This window comes from Salminus brasiliensis, chromosome 12 (genome assembly GCF_030463535.1).
Source record: "Salminus brasiliensis chromosome 12, fSalBra1.hap2, whole genome shotgun sequence".
Classification (NCBI taxonomy): Eukaryota; Metazoa; Chordata; class Actinopteri; order Characiformes; family Bryconidae; genus Salminus; species Salminus brasiliensis.
In genome coordinates this window covers 26,015,787-26,037,748 of record NC_132889.1, presented here as the reverse complement: position 1 = coordinate 26,037,748, position 21,962 = coordinate 26,015,787, and the positions used below count along the sequence as shown (strand labels likewise).

Here is a 21,962-nt window from a genome sequence, read left to right as displayed (position 1 = left end):
TTGCAGTGGTTGTACAGTGTTTAGCTGGACTATTGCTGCAGGTTATAGTGTGGAGGAGGAGGAGGATAAGTGGTTATCAGAGACAGCGCTGTCATGCACCAGTGAGAGAGCAGGTGTGCATCAGTGTATCTCAGCGAGGGCGACATGGAGAAGCATTAATACTCTGTAGCTCTGTCAGCCCTTTTGGCCCTGTCCTAGCAGTAGCCGCAAAATGCTACATGGAGCACGACCTGGAGCAGCGTGCCTCCTCACTGGTCACTCTGTTCTCCTTGGCAACTGTCAATTAATTTGCCATTGTCTTCTCAGTGCAGACCTCAGAGCTGCTCTGACCGGGGCTTAATAGGAGCGTACCTGCTGTCTTCATAGCAGTATGGGAATTATATGCGTGCTGTGTGTGTGTGTATGTGTGTTTATGTGTGTGGGTGGGTGGGTAGTTTGTTCCTGTCTCGCTCACACTGGGCTGTTAGTGACAGACTGTGAAGATGGCTGAGTCAGAGATGTCACCATGTCACTGATAATTAGGCCGCTGTTTGCTATTCTGCAGACACTGCAGGGATGCCACCCTGTGGAGAGGAGAGCTTTCTCTATGTGTGTGTGTGTGTGTTTGTGTGTGTGTGTGTGGTCAGGTAGTTTATCATTAGTGAGTATAATGACCTCTGTGGACAAAAGCGAGGAGATGATAGGCTTGTTTTTATGGATGTTTTTTGCAGGGAAGAGCAAGCGTAAGGGAAAGGGGAGGTGAGAGAGAGAGAGAGAGAGAGAGAGAGAGAGGAAAAGGCAAGAGAGAAAATGAGAAAAAAGCAGGAGGGAGGGAGGGAGGGAGGGAGAGCAACATGAAGTGAGAGGGAATGGAACGGAATGTAAAAACTCCAGCTAAGCTACTCCATTTCCCCCCACTCAATCTGCTATAGCACTTTTCCACCCCCTCTTCTTCCCCTGCTTGGATGCTGTCTGCAGCTGCCTGCTCTTTAAGGACTGTTGCCTGCCTCACCCCTTTCTCACCAATCACAAAACTCACTAAAGCACAGTGTGTGTATATGCTGTAAGTAAGGAGTATTCTAGGCTTTGCGCACAAGTGTCCTGTGCTCATGCAGGATTTATGGAAGGCTTATAGCAACAAGGTGCTGAAAAGCTCAGCATCAAGAGTTTTACTACAGTATAAGGCTGGTTTAGGCACAGTAAGTAACCAGCTTTAGACAAATGGAAGGTGTATGACTACAAAGTACTGAAAAGACCACCATACACTAAATTCGTTGTCCAGGACGTTGTCCAGGCTTAAAGCAACAATATGTAACATTTCCACCTTAAAAAATTAATTTCAGAATCATGTTGATGCTTCACAGAGCTGTAATAGGGAGAATAGCACCTTTATTGTTGTTACTCCGGGTTCAGAACGCTGCTGTTTGTACTATCTAACACACAGTAAGTGTAGTGCTGCTTAACCCGAGTCATGTTGTGTGAAATTCAGTAAAATTACTCTATTGCCTCAGTCCACATGCTCCTTTTACTTTTAGTGGCGGTTCTCAGCTTCTTAGCCTGTCTAGAAATGCATGTGAAAAGCATGTCTTTTAGGGGTGGCTCAAAGTGCAAATTGCACTTCCTGACAGTAGGGGGAGCCCAGGAGCAAAAAATACCATTTCTCACATGATGCTGCTTTAAGGCCACGTGTTACACTGATCTCACTCTGCTTGGTTTGTGGGAAAATCATAAAATGAGCAATCTCCCATTGTAAAACAGTACACATAAAACCCACAAGCTCAGTTAGGTCAGAATAAAGTTATCACTAGTTATAACTAGTCATGTTGTAACTTACTTCACATCATAACTTTCAGCTGTAAAATAATGTTTGTGTAAAATTAGAAGTTTAAGTAAAGGTCATGCATTTTACACAAGCAGAGTTAATGCTTTCCTGGCCCTACCTAGTCAGTGTACTCAATTCATGTGTGTTGCTATGGCAACCAAAGTGGCTATGCTACCTAGAGTTAGACCACAAAGGTCAGATTTGTTCAGTTGTAACTTGTAAATCTTTTTTTGTGAACAAAGCCTTGGAGAACCTATTAAAGGTGAGCTTCATGGATAAGAAAGGGCCTCTGCAGGCCAGCCAGCGATCCACACAGACACAGTGATTCTCTTCCAGCTTCCTTTGGTGTGTCTCAGTGCACATTACTATAAAGGAACACTGGTGGTTTGGCTTTTTGGACACAACGCACAAAGGGACGATGTGCAGATGTGATGGTGTTGGGTTGCTACAGAGCATTGATACTGCTATGTTTTTCATTATGGATGCTCAATTAGGTCAACAGTTTAAAAAGCCTTGATGTGTGAATGGGATGTAATACCTCTTACTGTGGCAGAGGGCTCCACTGTCCTGCACTCTTACTGTTGAGTAAGGCTTGTTGAGGAGGCAGCTGTTGGACTGTGACGGAGAAGTCACAGTCCAAGAGAAGAGAATAAGGACGAAGTCTGCAGTTGAGTGTGTATATATGTGTGTGTGTGTGTTTGAATCCGGGTCAATAGGAGCCTACAAACAACATGAACTACTTACTTGGTTGTTTTGCTGCTTGATAATGCCCAGTTTGGGAGCAGTGCAGCGTCACCAGAGATGTGCCTCCTGGGGGGCTGTAGGGTCACTTGCCTTGCAATCTTTAGAAACTAGGAGTCCTGGTACTGAACCTACAACCTTCTGATTGCATCTATCTAAGCTTACCTCACATAGTATTACCATGCAGCCTTCCTTCCATCTACTCCTTTCCAAATACTGAAAAGGTCTGACCCTTCTTAACTGCTATAAGTAGTTAACTAGTTAGGCCACCCACATCCGTTTATAAGGAAGCTTTACTTATGTCTCGTCAATAGAGAGCGAGCGAGAGTGGCCCATGCAGGTCAGAGTTTTCCAGCCCAGCTTCCTACTCCATCTGTTCCTCAACACATGCAGGGCTGTTCACCGCGCTACATGCCAGAATGTCATGATACGGTTCAGTAGGACTCAGTGAAAGAGAGAGACAGTGGTTTAGTTCTGTATTGTTGTACTTTCCACATGCATTGAGTCTCAGAGATATATCAAGGGACAGAGTCTCAAGTTGGTTTTAGCTTCATAGCTTTAGTTAAAATTTATTTAACTGAGCGGGATGGAAAAATTTGCCATGAATAAACATTAAACTAAATGGTGTTTTTAACTCACTTGCCTAGACAGTCAACAGAGACTCCATTACACAGAAGAAAGATTGAGATAGACTTAATTGAACTGCATAAAGTTGTTTAGCAAATTAGCTTATGCTCTCAGACGTTCTAAAGGAGCTCGCTTGTATTTATTAGGACACTCTAGTGTTATTGATGCACTGGCCTTGAAGAAAGATTCAGAAAGTTTACACCCATCTGTCAGTGGGTGTTTGTTGAATTTGGTTTGTTAGACGAGGGAAACACTCATCTCTGCAGCATCAAACCTGGTGTTAAACGTTCCTCACATTGATGTGTTGGTGTGTTTGTCCTGTGCAGGAGTTTGAAAACACTGAAGGTGAGGAGTACCAGGCTGACCTGTCCACTCTGGCTTCCCCGGGCTCCCAGGATGGTCCAGATGTGTACATCCTGCCCCTGACCGAGGTCTCGTTACCTGTGGCCAAACAACCAGGTAGATCAAGTAAGAACATCTTCTAGATCAGACAAAGTCCAGGATAAATTTGGACGGAACCAAATTGCCTTAGCATCCCTGATTAAATTGGCACAGTCTCATCCTTTGTTCATTTTTATTGTAGTAGCAAGTCATACATTCTTTTACATTACATAATCAAAATGTCAGTGAGTGTAAATATCTATAAAAGGACCATCTAAAAACACTAAAGCCTGTTTAAAGTACTGTTATAGAACAGTACTAGGTAATGTACAATGTAACGATACATTGCTACAAACGCTACAAATGAATTTACACATTATATAAGTGCATAATTTATGAGCTTATGATGCTGTAGATATCTGTTCATCTATTTATTTGATTGCTTGCTGTAGAAAGTTGAGCTTTTCAATGAGGTTCCCCGCTAAACTCATTCAGACAGATACTCAAGATTAAAGTTCAACCTTTTTCATGCCATCAAGAGGTTACCAATTCCCCCGGTGATGCCACAGCCATCCCTTGTCACCGAGCAAAACTGCCCTCGTTCTATGTGGGTTGGCCCCTCACCCCCATCAACCACTGCAATGCTAGATCATTCTAAAGGGGTTACGATGCTGTATCAAATGGTTGTGTTGGTGTTGCTGTAGTATTGCTCCACAGAAACCATACATCGAACCCAAAGCTGTGTCTAACAATAAAGATTTTCTCACTGTGTGTTCTTTAAAAAGCAGGTCCCCAGAACTCAATCTCACACACACACACACACACACTCATACAGACTCCTGATCAGGCAGGGAAATTGAGTTTGTAGGTTTCCTGATCCATGTGAGCTCAGTACGCTCTGTCACAGTGTAACGAAAGGGTGAACAGGGCTGTTAGTTAGCAAACATCAGGCGCAAATTGCCACTGTGTCATCAGCATATTCAAAAAACTGTTTTACCTGTTCTTAGAAATCTCCACACATTTTCGGACATCTCTATTTTTAGTGACCTAAAATTTTATTCATGACGTTTTTTTTTTTTTTTTTTTAATATTCAGATAAGTGGAGAGGGAGGTTTGAGAAGCTCTGCAGTCCTGCTCTCTATAGTCCTGTGTGTGTGGAGCTTAACTGATACGGGATGTAACGGCCATTGTGACGCTGCATGTTTCAGCTACCTCTAGTCTAGCTGAGAACAATAGTGAGTCAGAGTGCAGCAGGGCCACACTGCACTGGTGTTGTGTGGTCCGGCTGTGGCACGGCGTGTCTTAATTGGCTGGTGAAGAACAGGACCTCTGTCCCACCCTGCTGGGACTGCGTATGGAAAAAGAGCAGTGGTGTTGTTTGCGTTCTCACAGTGTCCACTGGAGCAGAGAGCGGGCTGCCTCAGGGAGCTGGACACACATCTGTCTGTTGCATAACGCGCATCCACTGGACTGCACCGTGGCATGAGGCAGCCATGTGAAAAGCAGAGCGGGAAAGCAGAGGGAGAGAGAGAGAGAGAGAGGGAGAAAGGGAGGAATAGAAATAAGCTTTCGTCCCTCGTTCTTGCCGTATGAGGGTCAGTTTGATCGAAGCAGAATTTACGCACTTCTTTCACAGGACATTTTTTAGCAGCGTTGGCAAGTCTGCGCATAATTGACGGCTCCTTTGACATGAACTGTGATGGACTGTAGAGACCTGCTAGATTTAGTGACCAATGAAAATCTTTCAGGGGTTTTGTGCTCAAAGATAAACAGCAGATTGAATGGCTGAATGTGCCTGAGTGGGAGCTCTGGTGTGTGTGTGTGAGTAAGATGCTCGCTCTATGACTCATGCGCACTGTCTGTGCGGAGCGTCAGGGAAGGGGGCGGGGGGAGGAACCCGAATGGGAGCACAGGCGGGGGATTGGACGGAGAAACATCAGCAAGCCAGCCAATGGGCTCCTTTCCTCCGGTCGCCCATGGTTACGGCTGCACGATTGGTCCAGGTGTTGCGGGGCGAGGAGGGGGAGAAGGTTAGGCAGGATCTCTCGTTAGACTGAGTCAGGCTCTCGGTCATGGCTGGGCCAGATCCCACTCGTATTCTTCCTCCCACTCTTCCTCATCCTCCTGCTGTAGCCTACACGTTCGGTAAACGATGTGATGCTGCAAAAGAACAGGAAATGAACACTGAAGAGCCAGGCAAATCCTCACGATTGGTTTGGCTTCTTCCTGTCTCTCATGCTCCTCTCATTCTATGCTGTGGCAGGCTCTTACATCAGCACAAGCAGGGGCTTTGAAATATGCAGTGATCTGTGATCCACATTTGAGGAGAGCCCTGACACAAAGACTGTACATCGTTATTCATGCCATGTATTACTGTGCCGTGTGAGTGCTGCCTATAAAGACTAATCCCATGTACAGAATGTGCGATGTATAGCATCTGCATTCTCCTTCATAGACCCACGCACTGCCATGGTCATGTGGAGCTCCGAAACCTCTCTGATTTACTCGCATATCAGTGGCTGATGACATTGGCACATCCACACGTTCTGTAATGCTATGTTGCTAGATTAAGTTAAAACCCTCTCTCTAGCCATGTCTAATTGAGAGTGTGTGTGTGTGTGCGCGCGTTCTGGAAGGCTGTCTCTCTCCAGAGTGTCGTTCTACTGTGCTCTTAATGCATTTCGAATATGGCCCAAGGCCGGTGCGGGCCTGCACTGGGAATGCCAGGAGTGGGGTGGGAATGCACGGCTCCCGGATTCCACAGGAACGATATAAAAGAGCCAGTTGAAGCCTGGAGTAGGGAAGAAAAGAGAAGGACAGTTGTGTGTCTGGTTGGGTGCAGGGAGCGGAGAGTGGTGGGGGCAGGCTGTTATCGCCATGACAATTCGGGCTGTGAGGAGCAGAGAATAGGCCTTGTGTCCCGGCCAGTACTGGGGGTACCAGGCGCCACCACGTCCTGCACAAAGGCGACGATTTAGTGCCGGAGAGGAGCGTGAGCGGCTGGAATGAGTGACCTCTGGAACAGCGAGGAGGAGGAGGGGGCCACTTTAATGGGAATAATACAGGGAGGGGACTGTAGTAGGGGAACAGGGAATACACGCACAGACAGTGTGTCTATGTGTGTGTGCATTCGGGAGGGGTTAGTGTGTTTGACAGAGAGCTTTCTGTTTGTTCCGGCCCCCTCAGCTCTATTGGGTGGATAGAGACCACGATGGCACAGTGAAGACAGGGGCCATTATGTGCTTCTTATGCCATTGCTGGCAGATTCTGGACAGCAGAAGCACTCGGACACGCGTCAGGTCAAGAGAGCGGACGCTAAGCAGGAGTCCAGAGCATGGCTGAGCTCTCTCAGCGCCAGCCTCTCAACTGGAAACATCAGATACGAGGACATCACACCAAGATACGCGCCGGTTTCAGAAGACCTGATGGAACAACTGGCCTCAGCCGCTGGGAAGGAGGACAAGGAGTCTTGCTTTCTCAGCTGCATGAGGGCTCAGGGGGTTAAGACCCCAGGGAGTGGGCAGCGGCAGGGAGCCTTGGTACAGGCTGGCATTTGCCCATACTGTTTGGCCCTGAAGAGCTGTCCACCCCCTTGAGGCTTTGCAGGCATGGCTGGGCTTTCCCTCATCTTCTACGTCAGTCCTGTTGTCATTTGGGTCGAGAGTTTGCGGTGCTGCATTTCTACGCTCCTGGTGTAAGAATTCAGTGATTCCATTTCAGAGAGTTTCTTAATCCTGAGGACCCAGTACCCTGCACAGTTTCAACTACTCCCTGTCTTACGCCTTAACATACCTGATCCAACTCGTCACCTGATGAGCCTTGAAGCCCTTCTTGGACTGGATCAGATGTGTTATGGCAGGGCAATTGTACAGGGCAGTGGGTTCCCTTCAGCAGGAGTGAGAACCATTAGAAATGTTCCAGAGGAACATCCTGAGATTGCCTACTCCTAAACTACCTCTCTGAGAAGATGTTGGGGTGGGACTGGGCGATGGTTATGTCTAATTTGCAAAGCTACTTCAATATATTCTTGAGCTTGTCAATCCACTGATTATGTATTGGGGCATTGTTTATTGGTAAACCAGTTAGATTTACTCTTTCTCATGGTTCTGCATTTTCCTCTTTTCTCTCTGCTTTAGTTCAGCTGCTGAAGTCAGCAGACCTTGGGCGCCACAGCCTCCTGTACCTAAAGGAAATTGGCCAGGAATGGTTTGGCAAGGTGAGGCTCCTAAAATAAACAACACTTTAGAATGAAGGACTTCAGATGAAGCAGCTGGGTTCTTGCATGCTCTCTTGGCACAGGGTCGAAGGCTGATGCGAGCCCAGCGGAATGTGTGTGTAATTGGCTGATGATCTCATTTGAAGCCACTGTGCCATTGAAGGCATCTGAGACTCAGAATGTGTGAACTGCTTTGGTGAATTAGCACAGCGAATTCCACATCATCTGCAGGCTTTGTAAATCTCTGATGCCCAGCCCAAAGGGATGGCTCCTGCTCATCCATTGTCTTCTGAAGGGAGTCTGTGTGTGTGTGCCTGTTTTGCTGTCCAGGTTATGCTGGGAGAGGTGAATGCTGGACTCAGTAGCACTCAGGTGGTGGTGAAGGAGCTGAAAGCCAGTGCCAGCGTACAGGACCAGATGCAGTTCCTGGAGGAGGCCCAACCTTACCGGTCTGAGCCCATGATTATTTGTCCTTTCTCTCTCTCTCTCTTTCTCACTCTCTATTCCCTTCATTCTTCATTCAGGTATCAAATGTGCTATTCCAGTCTGTATGACAGTTGAGTTGGAAATGTAAAAAATGGAAGTGTACTGACGTGTGCATGTGTGTGTGTGAATCCCACAGTACTCTTCATCATCCTGCCCTTCTGCAGTGCCTGGCCCAGTGCACAGAGGTGACGCCCTATCTGCTGATAATGGAATATTGTCCCCTGGCAAGTCTCCCTCTTTCAATCACACACACATACACATGCCTTGTTCCACTAGAGCTGAGGTTACAATGTAGTCTGAATAAATAACCACTGTTGGCTCTGCATTCCCTGCTCAGCCTCTGCATATTTCTGAGGAGCTGCAAGCTCCCTCTGCTGGCCTTCTAATCTCAATTCTAGCAGCATTGACACACTGTAGGATAAATACAATACTTCGGGCCATCTGAATGGCAGTTGATTACTGCTGATCTCTTCTCTTGATTAAGGATAAGCAGTTCTTTATACTTGCTTTTGGCTTTTTTAGGGCGATGTAAAGGGATATCTCCGCGGCTGCCGGGCTGCAGACTCAGCCACCCCCGACCCTTTGATTCTCCAGCGAATGGCATGTGAAATTGCCTCAGGCCTTCTGTATCTCCACAAACACAATTACATCCACAGGTGAGGATACATACATAGTCAGCTTTTCTTCTGTTCCTTTTGTCCTAGTCTGGATTCTGGATTTCAGCCTCTCTGGTCTGGTCTCTCCCTGTAACAATATCCTGGTGCTGCCCGAGTGCCTCTCACAGACTCCAGCATCAGTGATTTTGTTGCTGGGGGTGAACCCTCGCTCATCGGAAGCTCTGAATGGCATCTAAACCGTCCAAAACCTGAGTCATCTGTAATATCCCATTACTGTTCACTGACTGTCAATGTTTGCATGTCTGTGATTGCCTTCCACCTTTTTTGCTTCGTCAGTGACCTGGCTCTCAGGAACTGTCTGCTCAGTTCAGAGATGACGGTGAAGATCGGAGACTACGGCCTCTCCCACAGCAGGTACAAGGTCAGTCAGCAGTGGGTTCAGTGTGACTGCCAAGTTATCGTGCTGATCATGATGGGTTCTTATCCGGACAGGGTGTGTTTTGGAAGGTAAAATTTGAATTGCTTTTATATGGTATTTGAAAAGGGGATACACTTAATTATCCACATTTATTTGGTGTTTGTTATGGAAAACATTACATATTCCTGAACCTAAATAGTGTATGCAATATTTCAGTAGAATTTGTTAACAGTGGAGTGAGATGGAGTGTAAGTAAGATTCCGCCATTCATGTTGCTGGTGTTATGACATTGAAAGTTGCTATTTTCTTTATTTTCAATAAATCTGAATTTTCCTAATACACTGAAAATGAAATCCATTCCTTTTCACTGTGCTGTTCTTGTCTCATTTTTTTAGATTTGAAAAACAAAATGCATTAATAAGCTCCCCAGACAAAAAACATCACCTTGCATGTTTGAGCTTTTAGTAACTTCAGGCTCTGGCAGAAGCTGTTGCATAAGGATAACTATATGGATGATCATTTTTTTTATCATCTGCTGTTTTTGAATAGTGCAATATAATCAGTGCAATGTTCCTCATATAATAACTGCAATAACTCATGTGCAATACCTCATTGCTACCTCACTAGCATTTCCGGTAATAAAATGTTTGTTATTCTTATACATTTTTTAAATAATTTGTGTATAGAGGTTTTGCTCTTATTTTCACTTTTTGCTTATATGTACATAATTCTTTAATCTTTAAATTGTATATATATATATATATATATATATATATATATATATATATATATATATATATATATCAATTTTGTTTTACACTACAATAACACTAAAAGTATCTTATCTTCTCATCTTTAATATCAGCAAAATTAAGTCATATTATAATAATAGTATAATAAAGAAAGTATAATAAGCATAATAAAGAAAGAATAAGAATAATAAATAAAATGATTCACTTTGCATGTTTAAGGTGGTAGTAACTTCAGGCTCGTGCAGATGATCGGGCTACATACCTGCGGGGTGTGCGACCGCATTCATAAATTGAGTAGAGGTGGTACAGTGTAAGTGAATGTCCTGTTCAGTGTGTGGAAAATGAGTCGCGAAGCAGTTATAAGCTGAATTTGCTGATGTATCGCAGCCTACAGTCAAAGGCATGAACACCTGTGGGGTGTGCGACGGGATTCATAGATTGAGAAGAGATGGTAGAGATGTTAATGATTGGCAAAAAGCAGTAATTGCATTTGGATACCAAAGGTCACCTTGTAAAGAAAGCAGCTGAATTCACAGGTTTATGAAAGCATAAGTCATAGGGGTCTACCAGCTATGGCAAAAATTCCAGTTTACAGGAAAGACTAAACTGACAGAGAGGCGTTCTTCACAGCTTGTTCATGTAAATCGCTTCACTTCCAGACAAGAACTGCTTCTAGGAGTCAGCACAGGTCCCCCACAACCAAGGTCTTGAAGAGCACTCTGCAGGGAACTGTAGACCATGAACATATGGAGCAGAGCGGCAAGCATGAGGCCTTTGCTCACTTTTGCTCAGTTCTGACCAGAATTCCCTATAGACTGGAATTTTTGCCATAGCCGGTAGACCCAAATGACTTTCGCTTTCATAAACCTGCAAATTCAGCTGCTTCCTTTACATGGTGACCTTTGGTATGTCCAAATGCAATTACTGCTTTTTGTCGATCATTAACACCTCTACCATCTCTTCTCAACCTATAACGTGACTTTATATTACTGATATCAAAAAGTCTATACAAAGTCTATACTGAATGTAGACAACATAGTTTGAAAGTATATTATATATTTACAGCAGGTTTTTAACCCCAGAAACACATTGTGGGGCACACTCTTTCACCTCATCCAGATAATGACCGATTTTGGTAACACAGCTAGATCGATGCTTTGCATCATATAATTTGAACCACCTGGCAACACACCGACTGACCACTTCGTTAAAACCACCTCCTTGTTTTTACAAACCCCAGCAGCATTGATGTGTCTGATTGTGACCCACCACCCAAATAATAGCAGCTCTGTGGTGGGCCTATGGGGTCCTGACCACTGAGTAACAGGGTGAAAGGAGGCTAACAAAGTATGCAGAGAAAAAGATGGACTACAATGTCTGAATTATAGAACCATACAGTGCTCCTATATGGTCAGTGGAGCTGGTAAAGTGGACAGTGAGTGTAGAAACATAGAGGGGTCTATGGCCTTATTCAGACTCCTGCTTAACCTCGTTCGTTGCCTCTGTCTTTAATAGGACGACTATTTTGTGACAGCGGATCAGATTTGGGTGCCTCTGCGATGGATTGCTCCAGAGCTCATTGACGAGGTTCATGGCAACTTGCTAGTGGTGGACCAGACCAAGGCCAGTAATGTCTGGTAGGAAAAGCCCTGTTCTTACAAAAATAGCATCCAATTTAGGATTACTCACGGATGAATTTCATAGCACCTCATGACACCAGCATTCCGACACTGTTTTCTGACTTTATAGGTCACTGGGCGTGACAATCTGGGAGCTGTTTGAGCTTGGGAACCAGCCATACAGACACTACTCTGACAGGCAGGTGTTGACTTACGCCGTGAAAGAACAGCAGCTGAAGCTGCCAAAGCCTCTGCTGAAAGTGCCCCTGTCTGACCGCTGGTGAGTCATCTCAGCTCCTGAGTCATACATAATCACCACCGCCAACTAGTGATCTGCCTTTCTGCACACTGCCCAATCAGTACTCCCCCTTCTCCACTTGCAAACCAGTTAATGCATCTTACCACAGGCATACCAACTGGTAATCAATTATCCCTGAAATTAATACAACCTAAACAGTCAATGCATTTTCACTCATAGCTTCCCCCTCAGTGGTCATTCCATTTTCTCTCTGGCATGGCTAACAAATCAATATCGCTCAAGTCCAGCATGGTCAATCATTAATTTTCCTCTTCCGCAGACCAGATCAGTCATACACTTAGCCTTTCCTGGACTTTGTGGTCATTAATTCCAGACCCACACATTACTATTCATTGTCCATTTAATAAAGAGGAGTCCTTTAGTCCTCTTGCACATAGAAAACACTACCTGACCCCTTGTCTGTAAATGCAATGCTGCTTCCAGGTTTCAATGCCACTTAACCCCTTAAAGTAGGTCCAAACTATCTATTGTACACTGTTGTCATTTAGGAATACATCTGTTAGTTTGCATCGTAGGGAACGTTCTCATTAAATGATAAGCCTCGGGGTGAAATAACCATGTAATAACCTCTGTTCACATTATCATGACACTTTGTCTGTGGCACCACTGCCACCATGGCACTATTGTGGGAGTCATGATGAAAAACGAAGTACTACCCTGCTTGAATTCTATGTTTCTATGTATCAGGACATCTTAAAATTAGTTAAATAGAATCTCAGGTGAAGAACACCGCATGACAAATTTTGTCATTATTTATTCACAAAGACTAGGCCAAATTGCAGAAGCAGTGTGTGAAAAATTAAGTATACCCATTCAGCTTCCATAGAAATTAAGGAATTACAAGGGTAAGTAGCAGCTAGGTGCTGGTAACCAATTGCTCTTGATTAACTGATCATCAGCATGTGTGACCACCTCTATAAAAGCAGACGTTTGGGCAGTTTGCTGGTCTGGAGCATACAGGTGTTTGTTAACAATGCCAAGGAGGGAAGACATTAGCAATGATTTTAGAGAAGCAATCATTGCTGCTCAGCACTGTAGGAAGGGTCATTAGGACATTTTTCAAAACGATCCTTGACCAAGTCCATCATTCTACAGTAAAAAAGAATATTCACAAGTGGACAGCATTTAACACAGTCTTCCCAGGAGTGTATGTCCCAGCAAATTTACTGTGTGTGACTGTATGGCTTGTTTGGAGAAGGGTTGCCAGGAGAAGGCCTCTTTAAAAAAAAAAAAAAGTTTAAGTTTGCAACGATGCATCTGAACAAACCACAAGACCCCAGGAAAAAAATGTCCTCTGGACAAACAAGATCAAAGTAGAGATGTTTGGGTTTGGCCATACTGCACAGCGCCAGGTTTGGGGAAAACCAAACACAGCATATCAGCACAAACACCTCATACCAACTGTCAAGCATGGTGGTTTGGGGGGGGGGGGTGATTTGGGCTTGTTTTGCAGACACAGGACCTGGGCACCTTGCAGTGATTGAGTCCAATATGAACTTCTCTGTATACCAAAGAAGTATTCCTTCTAGAGGCAAATGTGAGGCCATTTCCAATAGATAAAGCTTGGCCAAAATTGTGTCATGCAGCAGCACAATGATCCTAAGCACCCCAGCAAACCTACAACTGAAAAAGAAATAGCCCAGTCAAAGTCCAGACCACAACCCAACTGAAATGCTGTGGCATAAATAAAAGCCCACACACCTCGAAGAACTGAAACAACAACGTAGAAGAATAGTGGTACAAAAGTTCTCCATAATGATGTGAGAGGCTATTAGTCATACAGAAAACCATTCTTGCTACTAAATGTGGTTCTACAAGCTGAGAATTCATGAGGTGTACTTAGATTTTCAGACATTTTCATAAAGCCCATATAACTGTGTGACTTGTTAAATATTTATTTTGACTCTTAAATGGTTTCTCTAATTATGCTCTCTTAATTGTGTATGAACAGGTATGAAGTAATGCAGTTCTGCTGGCTGCAGCCAGAGCAGAGGCCCATGGCAGAGGAGGTTCACCTGCTCCTGAACTACCTGTGCGCTAAGGGCACCAGCGAGACAGAGGAGGACTTTGAGAAGCGTTGGAACTCCCTCAGACCTAGCCTTGGCTCTAGCAGTTCCCACAGAACCCCAACAGCATCAGAGGTAGCCTCATCTACTTCCTCCTTTCCCCTGCTGGAGCACTTCTCCACGGCTGACAGCTTCCAATCAGAGAATGGCGATGACATACTGACAGTCACTGAGACCAGTCATGGCCTCAACTTCGAGTACAAGTGGGAGCAGGCAAGAGCTGAACAGCCCTACTGCTCATCTGCCAGTGGGCCGCTAGGAAGGAGCAATCCACATTACCAAGATATCTATTATCCTCTCAGCAGTTCCGCAGGAAGCTGCAAAGGGGAGAGTCTCACTCTGGGAGTTTCCCCGTCCTATTATGAGTCAGATCACCCAGGGGTTGTCCCAGTGCTGAGTGCACACAGTCCGTCCGTTAGCAGTGAATACTACATCCGCATCGAGGAACCTGTGGAGTGCAATATTAATCTGGAGGAGGGTACTCTGGACTACAGTCCAGGAGTGGACACCAGCGGTAGTTGCTGCTCCACAAATGACGTGAGAAGTCCAAGAGAGGCACGAACAAACACATACTGGTCAGCAGCAAAAGACTCTAAAAGCAGTGTAAATGATTCAGATGGTAGCCCAACTATTGCCCTTACCTTGGAGCCACTCCAGAGGGGAGCTCTGAGCCCTTTAGAATCTGTAGACCGATCAAGTCAATACTTCTCCCCCAGTGACAGAGACAGATTCCACAGTGAACAGTCAATCTCAGCAGACACTCATCTGAAAAGGGGCCAACTTCCTGATTCTCATCTTGAGCCTGGGAGCCACCACTATACAGGGGTACAGGAGAGCTCACATGGTGTCTCACTCTCACTGAGCAGCCCCAGTCTAGGACACTGTGACCCCTACCTTGAGGCCAGCCAGAGAACTGCTGAGAAAAGTATGGTGAATGAGACCTATTATGATATGATGGGCAACCTGCAAAAGCATATGCTCAGGCCACACTATATGAGTATTGATGTTGAAGCTGGTGATGGCCTTCTTATGGGTGCGGTGGATCCGGAGGATGACAACAATCTGTTTACAGACAGTGAAGCAACTAACTGGACCTCAAACCACTCTGCGAACAACAACAGCTTGAACTTTGATGGCAGACAATCCAGGGGTTATCATGACAGCTATCTTGATTTACACCACACTACACCTTCCTCCCATGTACAGAACTCAAGGCCAAGGACGATAACAACAGCACGGGACAACTCTACGAGTAACCCCTCTCATACTCTCAAACCGCAATCATGCATGGAGGCCACAGGCAGCAACTCCAGCGCCACCATTAACATTCCGTACGCAGATTCAGAATGTGGGTCATACATCCGCCTGTGCTGTGAGGACAGTAAGGAGGTCGAGACATCTGCTAAATTTCATTCAGCCCAGGAAAAATACCAAATAATTCACCCGGCCCAGAAGAACAAACCTCATCTGCATGTCAGAGAGAATATCGTACACCTCCCTGTTGGGGGTTTTACCGGTACGAATGCAGCCTCTCTTTCAGCGGAGACAGCAGTGATTCAACAGGAACTGTTCACTGACAGAAGCACAAGCCCTGCACAAGACATAAACCTGAGAGCAGAGGGTCTTACAGCATTCAGTGGGAAGAAGATTCAATGCCCCAAGCCTCTGTCCGAGTCTGTCTCTGAGTGCATACATACAGGGGACAGCTGGGTGGAGCCTGGCTGCTCCAGCATTAGCCTGGTGGACATTGACGACTGCAGTGACGAAGACATCACTGATATTACCTCTGGTATGTTTCCAGACTCGCCTGTGGACTATGCAGAGGTGGGCGATGTTGACCTGGTACAAAGAACCTTAAGCAGAGAAGTGCAAAGCCGTGACCCTGAAAACATTATTGACCTTGCATCTAGCAGCAGTCCATCTGAGGCCTTCAGTCCAGATGCTTACCACATATCCATTCATCCCAAATCGCTGGACAGTGGCTATGACACAGAGAACAACGAGTCTCCTGAGTTTGTCCTGAAAGACCTGGAGGGCAAGCCAGTCCTTAGCACCAGTGTGGAATCAGAGTGTGAAATGGTCCTCCAGATGGACCTTGAAGAAGATGTCGATAAAGTCCTGGCCTCTGCTTGCAATAGTAAGCTACAGTTGACAAGCCTGGGCGAGAGGAACCAGTACCGGGACTCTGCTTATTTTTCAGACTACGACACAGAGAATGACAAGAGTCCCTGTGAAGGAGGAAGCACCTTCTTTGATAACCAAGTGGAAGACGATGTTTTTGGGCACAAACCTGTCAAAGACATCACCCTCAGAAAGACAGGGAAAGAGGGAGGCTTCCCAGGGAACCAAAGAGAAGAGGGCTATCATTTTGCAAGGCTTACAGATGTGCCAAACAGTGCCAAACAGTTGTGTCTTGAGAAGAAGAACACGGACCGTGATCTAGGTTCATCTCCTGCATCAGCTCCAGGGATCACTATGCTATCCCCCTTTCCCCCAGAGATGGGAGGCTGTTTGACCAAAGAGTCGGCTCCAGATGACGGCCTTGGACTAGAATCTGAGCACTCTGGAGAAGATCCAGCCTCTGAATGCTGCTCCAACACGGCCTCCGAAGGCTCATCTACAACACAGGAAGCCACAGCGATGGAGGACCAAGCAAATGGTTCCACCAAAGACTTCTCATCTGCAGATTCCCTCGGTTCAGACTCCACAATAGTAGAGTTTAGCAGGGAGATGATTGTGGAAGAAGCTGAAATGGAGGACTGTGAGAATGGAGAAGATAACTCTGAATTTCAAATGGAGGAACAGGACGAGCAGGGGGAAGGCGAGGCAGTGGAAGAGGATAGTGTAGAACGAGCACTTTTGAGAGTCAAGCGGGACAGTTCTCTGGACAACATTCTGCCTGCATTACCAGATGACCTGGACATACCAGCACCCCTGGGGAATGGCGAAGAAGCAGACGAGGAAGAAACAGATGACAGCGATGAGTCTGATGAAGAGCTGCGCAGCTATAACGTGCAAGAACAGAGCGAGGAGAGCGAGGAAGAGTTCACAGCCGTGCCCGTGGTGGTGAGTGACCGGAGTAGTGCTCGCCATCTGCGCAGCCTCCTCAAAATGCCATCACTCCTCACTCAGTCGTTTTGCGATGAGCTGGAGCGCAAGAAAAAGGCTGTTTCGTTCTTTGATGACGTCACAGTGTTCTTGTTCGACCAGGTCAGTTGAAATGTACTTGGTCATTGTAATAGAACTTCATATGGGTATCCGACATTGTATCGTAACGTCTCAAGTTATGTTAACTCAGACACTGTCATTTTCCAGGAGAGCCCTACTGGGGAACTAGCAGAATACACTTTCCCACCAGGGACGGAATCCAACGGCCAGGCTGATCTTGACGAACAACTGCGAACACAAAAACAAGTCAGTGCCTCTGACAATTCCACAGACGGGAATGTCTCAGAAGAAAGTAAGTGTCATAGATATGAATAAATAGTCCTTCAAAGGCACAGTTTTTAAGCTATGCTGTTGTATAAACAGCCATCTGTCTCTGGGTAAGAGATGGGACAATTTTTAATAAAATAATAAAAAAAAAGAATAATTACTCTCTTATTGCTCAGGTGGAACCTTTGAATGGGAGATAGACTTTCCCAGTCCTTCAACATTAGAACCTGCTTCTGATGGTATCAGCACACCCCCCAACTCTCCAGTCAAGTCCCCTGAAGAGAAACCAGCACCCCAGTTCTCCCGCTTTAGTGTGTCCCGCTTCTCCATTACACAGGTGTCTGACTCAGACATGGAGACTGTAGAAGGTCAGTACCAGTCAGCTACAATTGTATGGAAAAAGGTTGGGCACCCCTGGCTGAAATGACACATTGTGTTTTATGTTTTTTTTTATTTTTTATTGAGAAGTAGTAAAACAGCCTCTGTAGCAAAATGGCAGTCGTTTATAACAAAAGAGCAAAAACATCAATACAAAAACTGTTGGACACCTTAGAGTGAGTACTTAACACCTTCATTGGCAGAATTCACAGCCTCCAAACACTTTCTGTATCAGCTAGAAGTCCTCTAGTTCTTGTTGTTGGGATTTCTTCCACTCTTCTTTTTAGAAGGCCTCAAATTTTGAGATCATATTGGGTGCACAGCTTATTTAAGGTCTATTTACAAATTCTCTAGGATGTTTAGGACAGGGGACTGTAAGGGACATTCCAGAAGCTTCTGTTTGTGTCTCTTCATGGAGTCTCTTTATGGAATATTTGTTTACAGTAATGTCCAGTGCCACTGGTGGCAGCACAACCCTGGGGCATGACAGATCCACCCCCATGCTCCACAGTTGGCAAGGTGTTATTGCCTGAAATGCAGTTCCTCGTTTTTCTCTAGACATACCTTTACTGGTTGTGGCCAAACGGTTCTATTTTGACTTCTTCATTTCCACAAAACTTGTTTCCAACTCTTTGGCATGTTCTGTATACTGTCTACTTTACGATTGACGTCACAGGTAAGGTTTTATTCTAATGACGAATCACGCACATCTGAGCAGTACACCACCACGCTTGACTCAGCTAAACCTTCTCGCAGATTCTTAGCAGTCATTTGGGGGAGGGTTTGATTTGCCCTTCTCACCAGCATACTGTCATTCTATTCAAACTATCTAAAAGCCTTGTGGGCATTAATTGCGTTCATTTTCAGATCTTGTTACAATTGGTGACATGCCTTAGGCCCATTTTTCTAATTCAGATGTGTGTCATTTGGCTAAGGGTTCCAAACCTTGAAACTCAAAATCAAATGAAGTGTACGTTTCTGCTACACTACTTTTTTATTTTAAGCTGTCAACTTATACAGGAAGGCACCTCCCTTTTATCCCTTGTTATATTTCCACAGGAAACAGCTTGGATGGGGATCGGGAGTGAGGAGGCCAGCTTTGACACATGAGAAGGACAGCGAATCTAGAATTCTTTTGGCCTGAACAGGCTTTAGGTTCTCTTTCTTGTTTTATTAAATGTCCTGGACGAGGGGTCCTCTGAATCCGATATCCTTTTCGGACACAGTGCCTCATACTGTAGTGGAATGACATTAGCCTTTCTTCCTTTTGTCCCTAGGCGGATGGCAGTAGTGTGACCATAGTCTGATTAAGGACAGCAGTTAAAAGAACAGACAAAACAAACAAACAAACAAACAAAAAAAATAAGTCTATATATATCAGAAGAATTTTATTATGTATGTATCACAAAAATAATATATAAAATAACTTATTTGCAACATTCAGTATCAACACTCATACTGCAACACATCATTTTTTACAAACTGTAGCAACCATACAAGGTGTTCGTTCCATTGCTGCACTGCTCATTGGCTTGCAGTGCTTCATCTTATCACTCTTTTTTTTTTTCTCCAGATCTTCCAGACACTAGTGTGGGAGTCAATACGCTTGTGGGAAAAGGGGTGTTGTTGAGTACCCAAACAAGACAATGTGTGAACCTGTTGGGAGTGTAGAAACATGCCCCTCTGATAGAGCCCCAGCATTACAGCAAACCCTTTGGAGTCTGGATAAAATCCATAGTTTTCTGTGGAGGCTGTCATGGAGGCTTCTGACCGCTTTAAGCTAAAATGTCGTAGCTCAGGTAAATCGGATCAAGGATGTAAAATTGGTATATATGGAATCAAAGCTTAAATCACTTCACAAGGATGCTCGTGTTTGACATATCTCCTCACTACAAACCTCCCTCCCCCTCTTCGTGCTGCTATATACGTCTGAAGATGAAGCAAAGATTACGAAAATGCACTTTCTTAAAACCTAGAGGTCATGTGCAAATCAATTTCCACACTGATCAGACTGACCAAATGTCGGGATGCTCGTTTGTGTCTTATCTATATAGATCCAGTTAAAGTCGACCACAGTCTAGATTCTCTCACTGATGCTGACCTTTCTATTAAAGTGAAACTTCATCTCCATGCTGTGGAAGGGATCGAACATTTCAAGGGGTGCTATTAGTACATCCGTTTGCATATCCACTAGTGTCTTTTAGTGTCCTTTCCCCTCACCACTGTTGCACATTTGAGAGTGTGCTGTAAATAGGCACACTTATGAGGTCTTGATGGGGGTTTCCGTGGGTTTGCTTTCTGAACACTCAATCTGCTACCGTATCATCGCCTTAACTAGAAGGGAGTAGATACTAGACCAGCTTAGATCATGTTACTTTACTGAGTATTATCTACCTGGTTAGGATCAGCGTTTTAAAGGACAATGCCACACTATTGCAAATGACCTCCTGTTACGGGTGGACGACGTGCATTACTGTTGAGACTAATGTAGGGGGTAAATGGGTTCAATGAGAGACTTGGTAGGGCGAATTTCTTCTCAAACCATGAAATGGATGCTGAAAAAATGCCATAGCCCAAGTATGTTGTCTGTAATGACATTTGTAATGCTTCTTTTGCTGTCAGGGTGCCTTTTTATCATGATTTTAAATGTGAAGACCAATGTGAAGTTCAGATGAGTCCAGTAAGAACTGCTGTACCAACAAATTGCACCTGTCCCGCAAAAACCTTGAATCTCCATTTGTGAGAAATTGAATCTGGCAGTTGTTCTTTAAATTTTTGTCAAAATTTTAGGATGAATGGAACAATAGAAATGCTCCAAAATAATATGAATAAACTCTTTTCCACTGACTTTTATTGAAAGTTAAGCTTTTTTCTTTGCCTGTAAAATTGTCATTTTGGAGATACAAGGTTTTGCGTGACCGGGACAATATTTATTCAGTAATATTTAATTAATACATTTTTATTTGTTGTAAAAATATATATACACCATTTAAAGCGGTACTGTTTACACTGAAATATTGAATCTTATTTCATTCCCATTTTGGCGATGTAACGTCCTGTTATGTTCCCACTACTTTGCCATCATTAACCCTCTACCTACATCGGTGGAAAGTGTCTTAATAAATGAAACCCATTCACACCTGAAATGTCTGCATGTCTCACTGTGAGATAACTACATTTAGGTAGGTTATTTGGAAAAACTGTGAGCTTTGTCCTTTAAAACATGGAGGCCCAGCGTAACCAATGGCAGCTTTTGAAAAATTCGCCCCCCGTGCTTTGAATGGTACCTCATGATGTATGAACAGGCTGGATCTGTAAAAGTCTGCGTTTGCAGAAGAACGTCAGTAGAACAAGTGAGCCGTCCGACCGATGGAAGCGATCGTACGTGGACTTCACTCCTGTCTCCACACATTGTCCAAGTTGCGTCAGTTTTCTGTGCTAGTGACCAGACATTCTAAGATGTTCTCTGTACCACGTTCCACACTGAACACTGTATTAAACATATGGTACTTGGTCTTACTACAGCTGCACAGGTCATGCTCACCCTAGCACCACTGGGCCGTGTCCATAGTCAGTTAACGTGCCAATATATTTTCAAACAGGTACCATTAATACCCTGCTCCTCTCGATCTGCCTTGTGGGCGTTTTATAATCTGTGAAATCCTGCAGCATTTTTACAGTGCAAAACATGTCAGTGCTTTATAGAGGACAGGTCCATGGCTGTTCCTAGTTGCCAAAGCGATAACCAATGATCAGGAGCCCAGCGGATCATCCTGTTACAGCGTGCTGGTGTGGTGCATTTGTTCCTGCACCTGTAGTAACATCATGACTGTTGCCGCATTTCTTCCCATACATGCCGACTGTAGTATTCCAAAAATAAACCAAACCTATAGTTTGTCTTTATGTGTCTGAGATTTCATTGCAAAGCTTGATTCATGAGGGTGTAGGCATTTTACCACCCTTTCTGATTAGCATCTTTGCTTATTTGCTTTTGCTAATGCTAACATGTTTATTTTTATAAGGTTCCTTCATTCAGTCTTGGATCATATTAACAGTTTCTATTATACATTCAATATCATACAACTTAAAGGGTTTAAATCCTACGT

General features: G+C 44.6%; 1 protein-coding gene across 2 annotated transcripts in view; it reads left to right on the top strand.

Moving 5' to 3' along the window:
- aatka (apoptosis-associated tyrosine kinase a) overlaps window positions 1-21,755 on the top strand; it is a 58,299-nt gene extending 36,544 nt beyond the window's left edge. Inside the window, exons 3-14 of one of the 2 annotated variants that reach the window (XM_072693166.1) lie at window positions 3,496-3,628; window positions 7,687-7,766; window positions 8,097-8,215; window positions 8,389-8,476; window positions 8,775-8,908; window positions 9,206-9,290; window positions 11,555-11,676; window positions 11,789-11,938; window positions 13,929-17,253; window positions 17,359-17,503; window positions 17,655-17,846; window positions 18,916-21,755. In XM_072693166.1, the coding sequence (XP_072549267.1) occupies window positions 3,496-3,628; window positions 7,687-7,766; window positions 8,097-8,215; window positions 8,389-8,476; window positions 8,775-8,908; window positions 9,206-9,290; window positions 11,555-11,676; window positions 11,789-11,938; window positions 13,929-17,253; window positions 17,359-17,503; window positions 17,655-17,846; window positions 18,916-18,944 (4,602 nt within the window). In that variant the 3' untranslated portion in view covers window positions 18,945-21,755. Of the gene's footprint in view, window positions 1-3,495; window positions 3,638-7,686; window positions 7,767-8,096; window positions 8,216-8,388; window positions 8,477-8,774; window positions 8,909-9,205; window positions 9,291-11,554; window positions 11,677-11,788; window positions 11,939-13,928; window positions 17,254-17,358; window positions 17,504-17,654; window positions 17,847-18,915 lie in introns of both variants that reach the window. The other variant, XM_072693165.1, reaches the window with a different exon arrangement.
- Window positions 21,756-21,962: the final 207 nt, after the last annotated feature.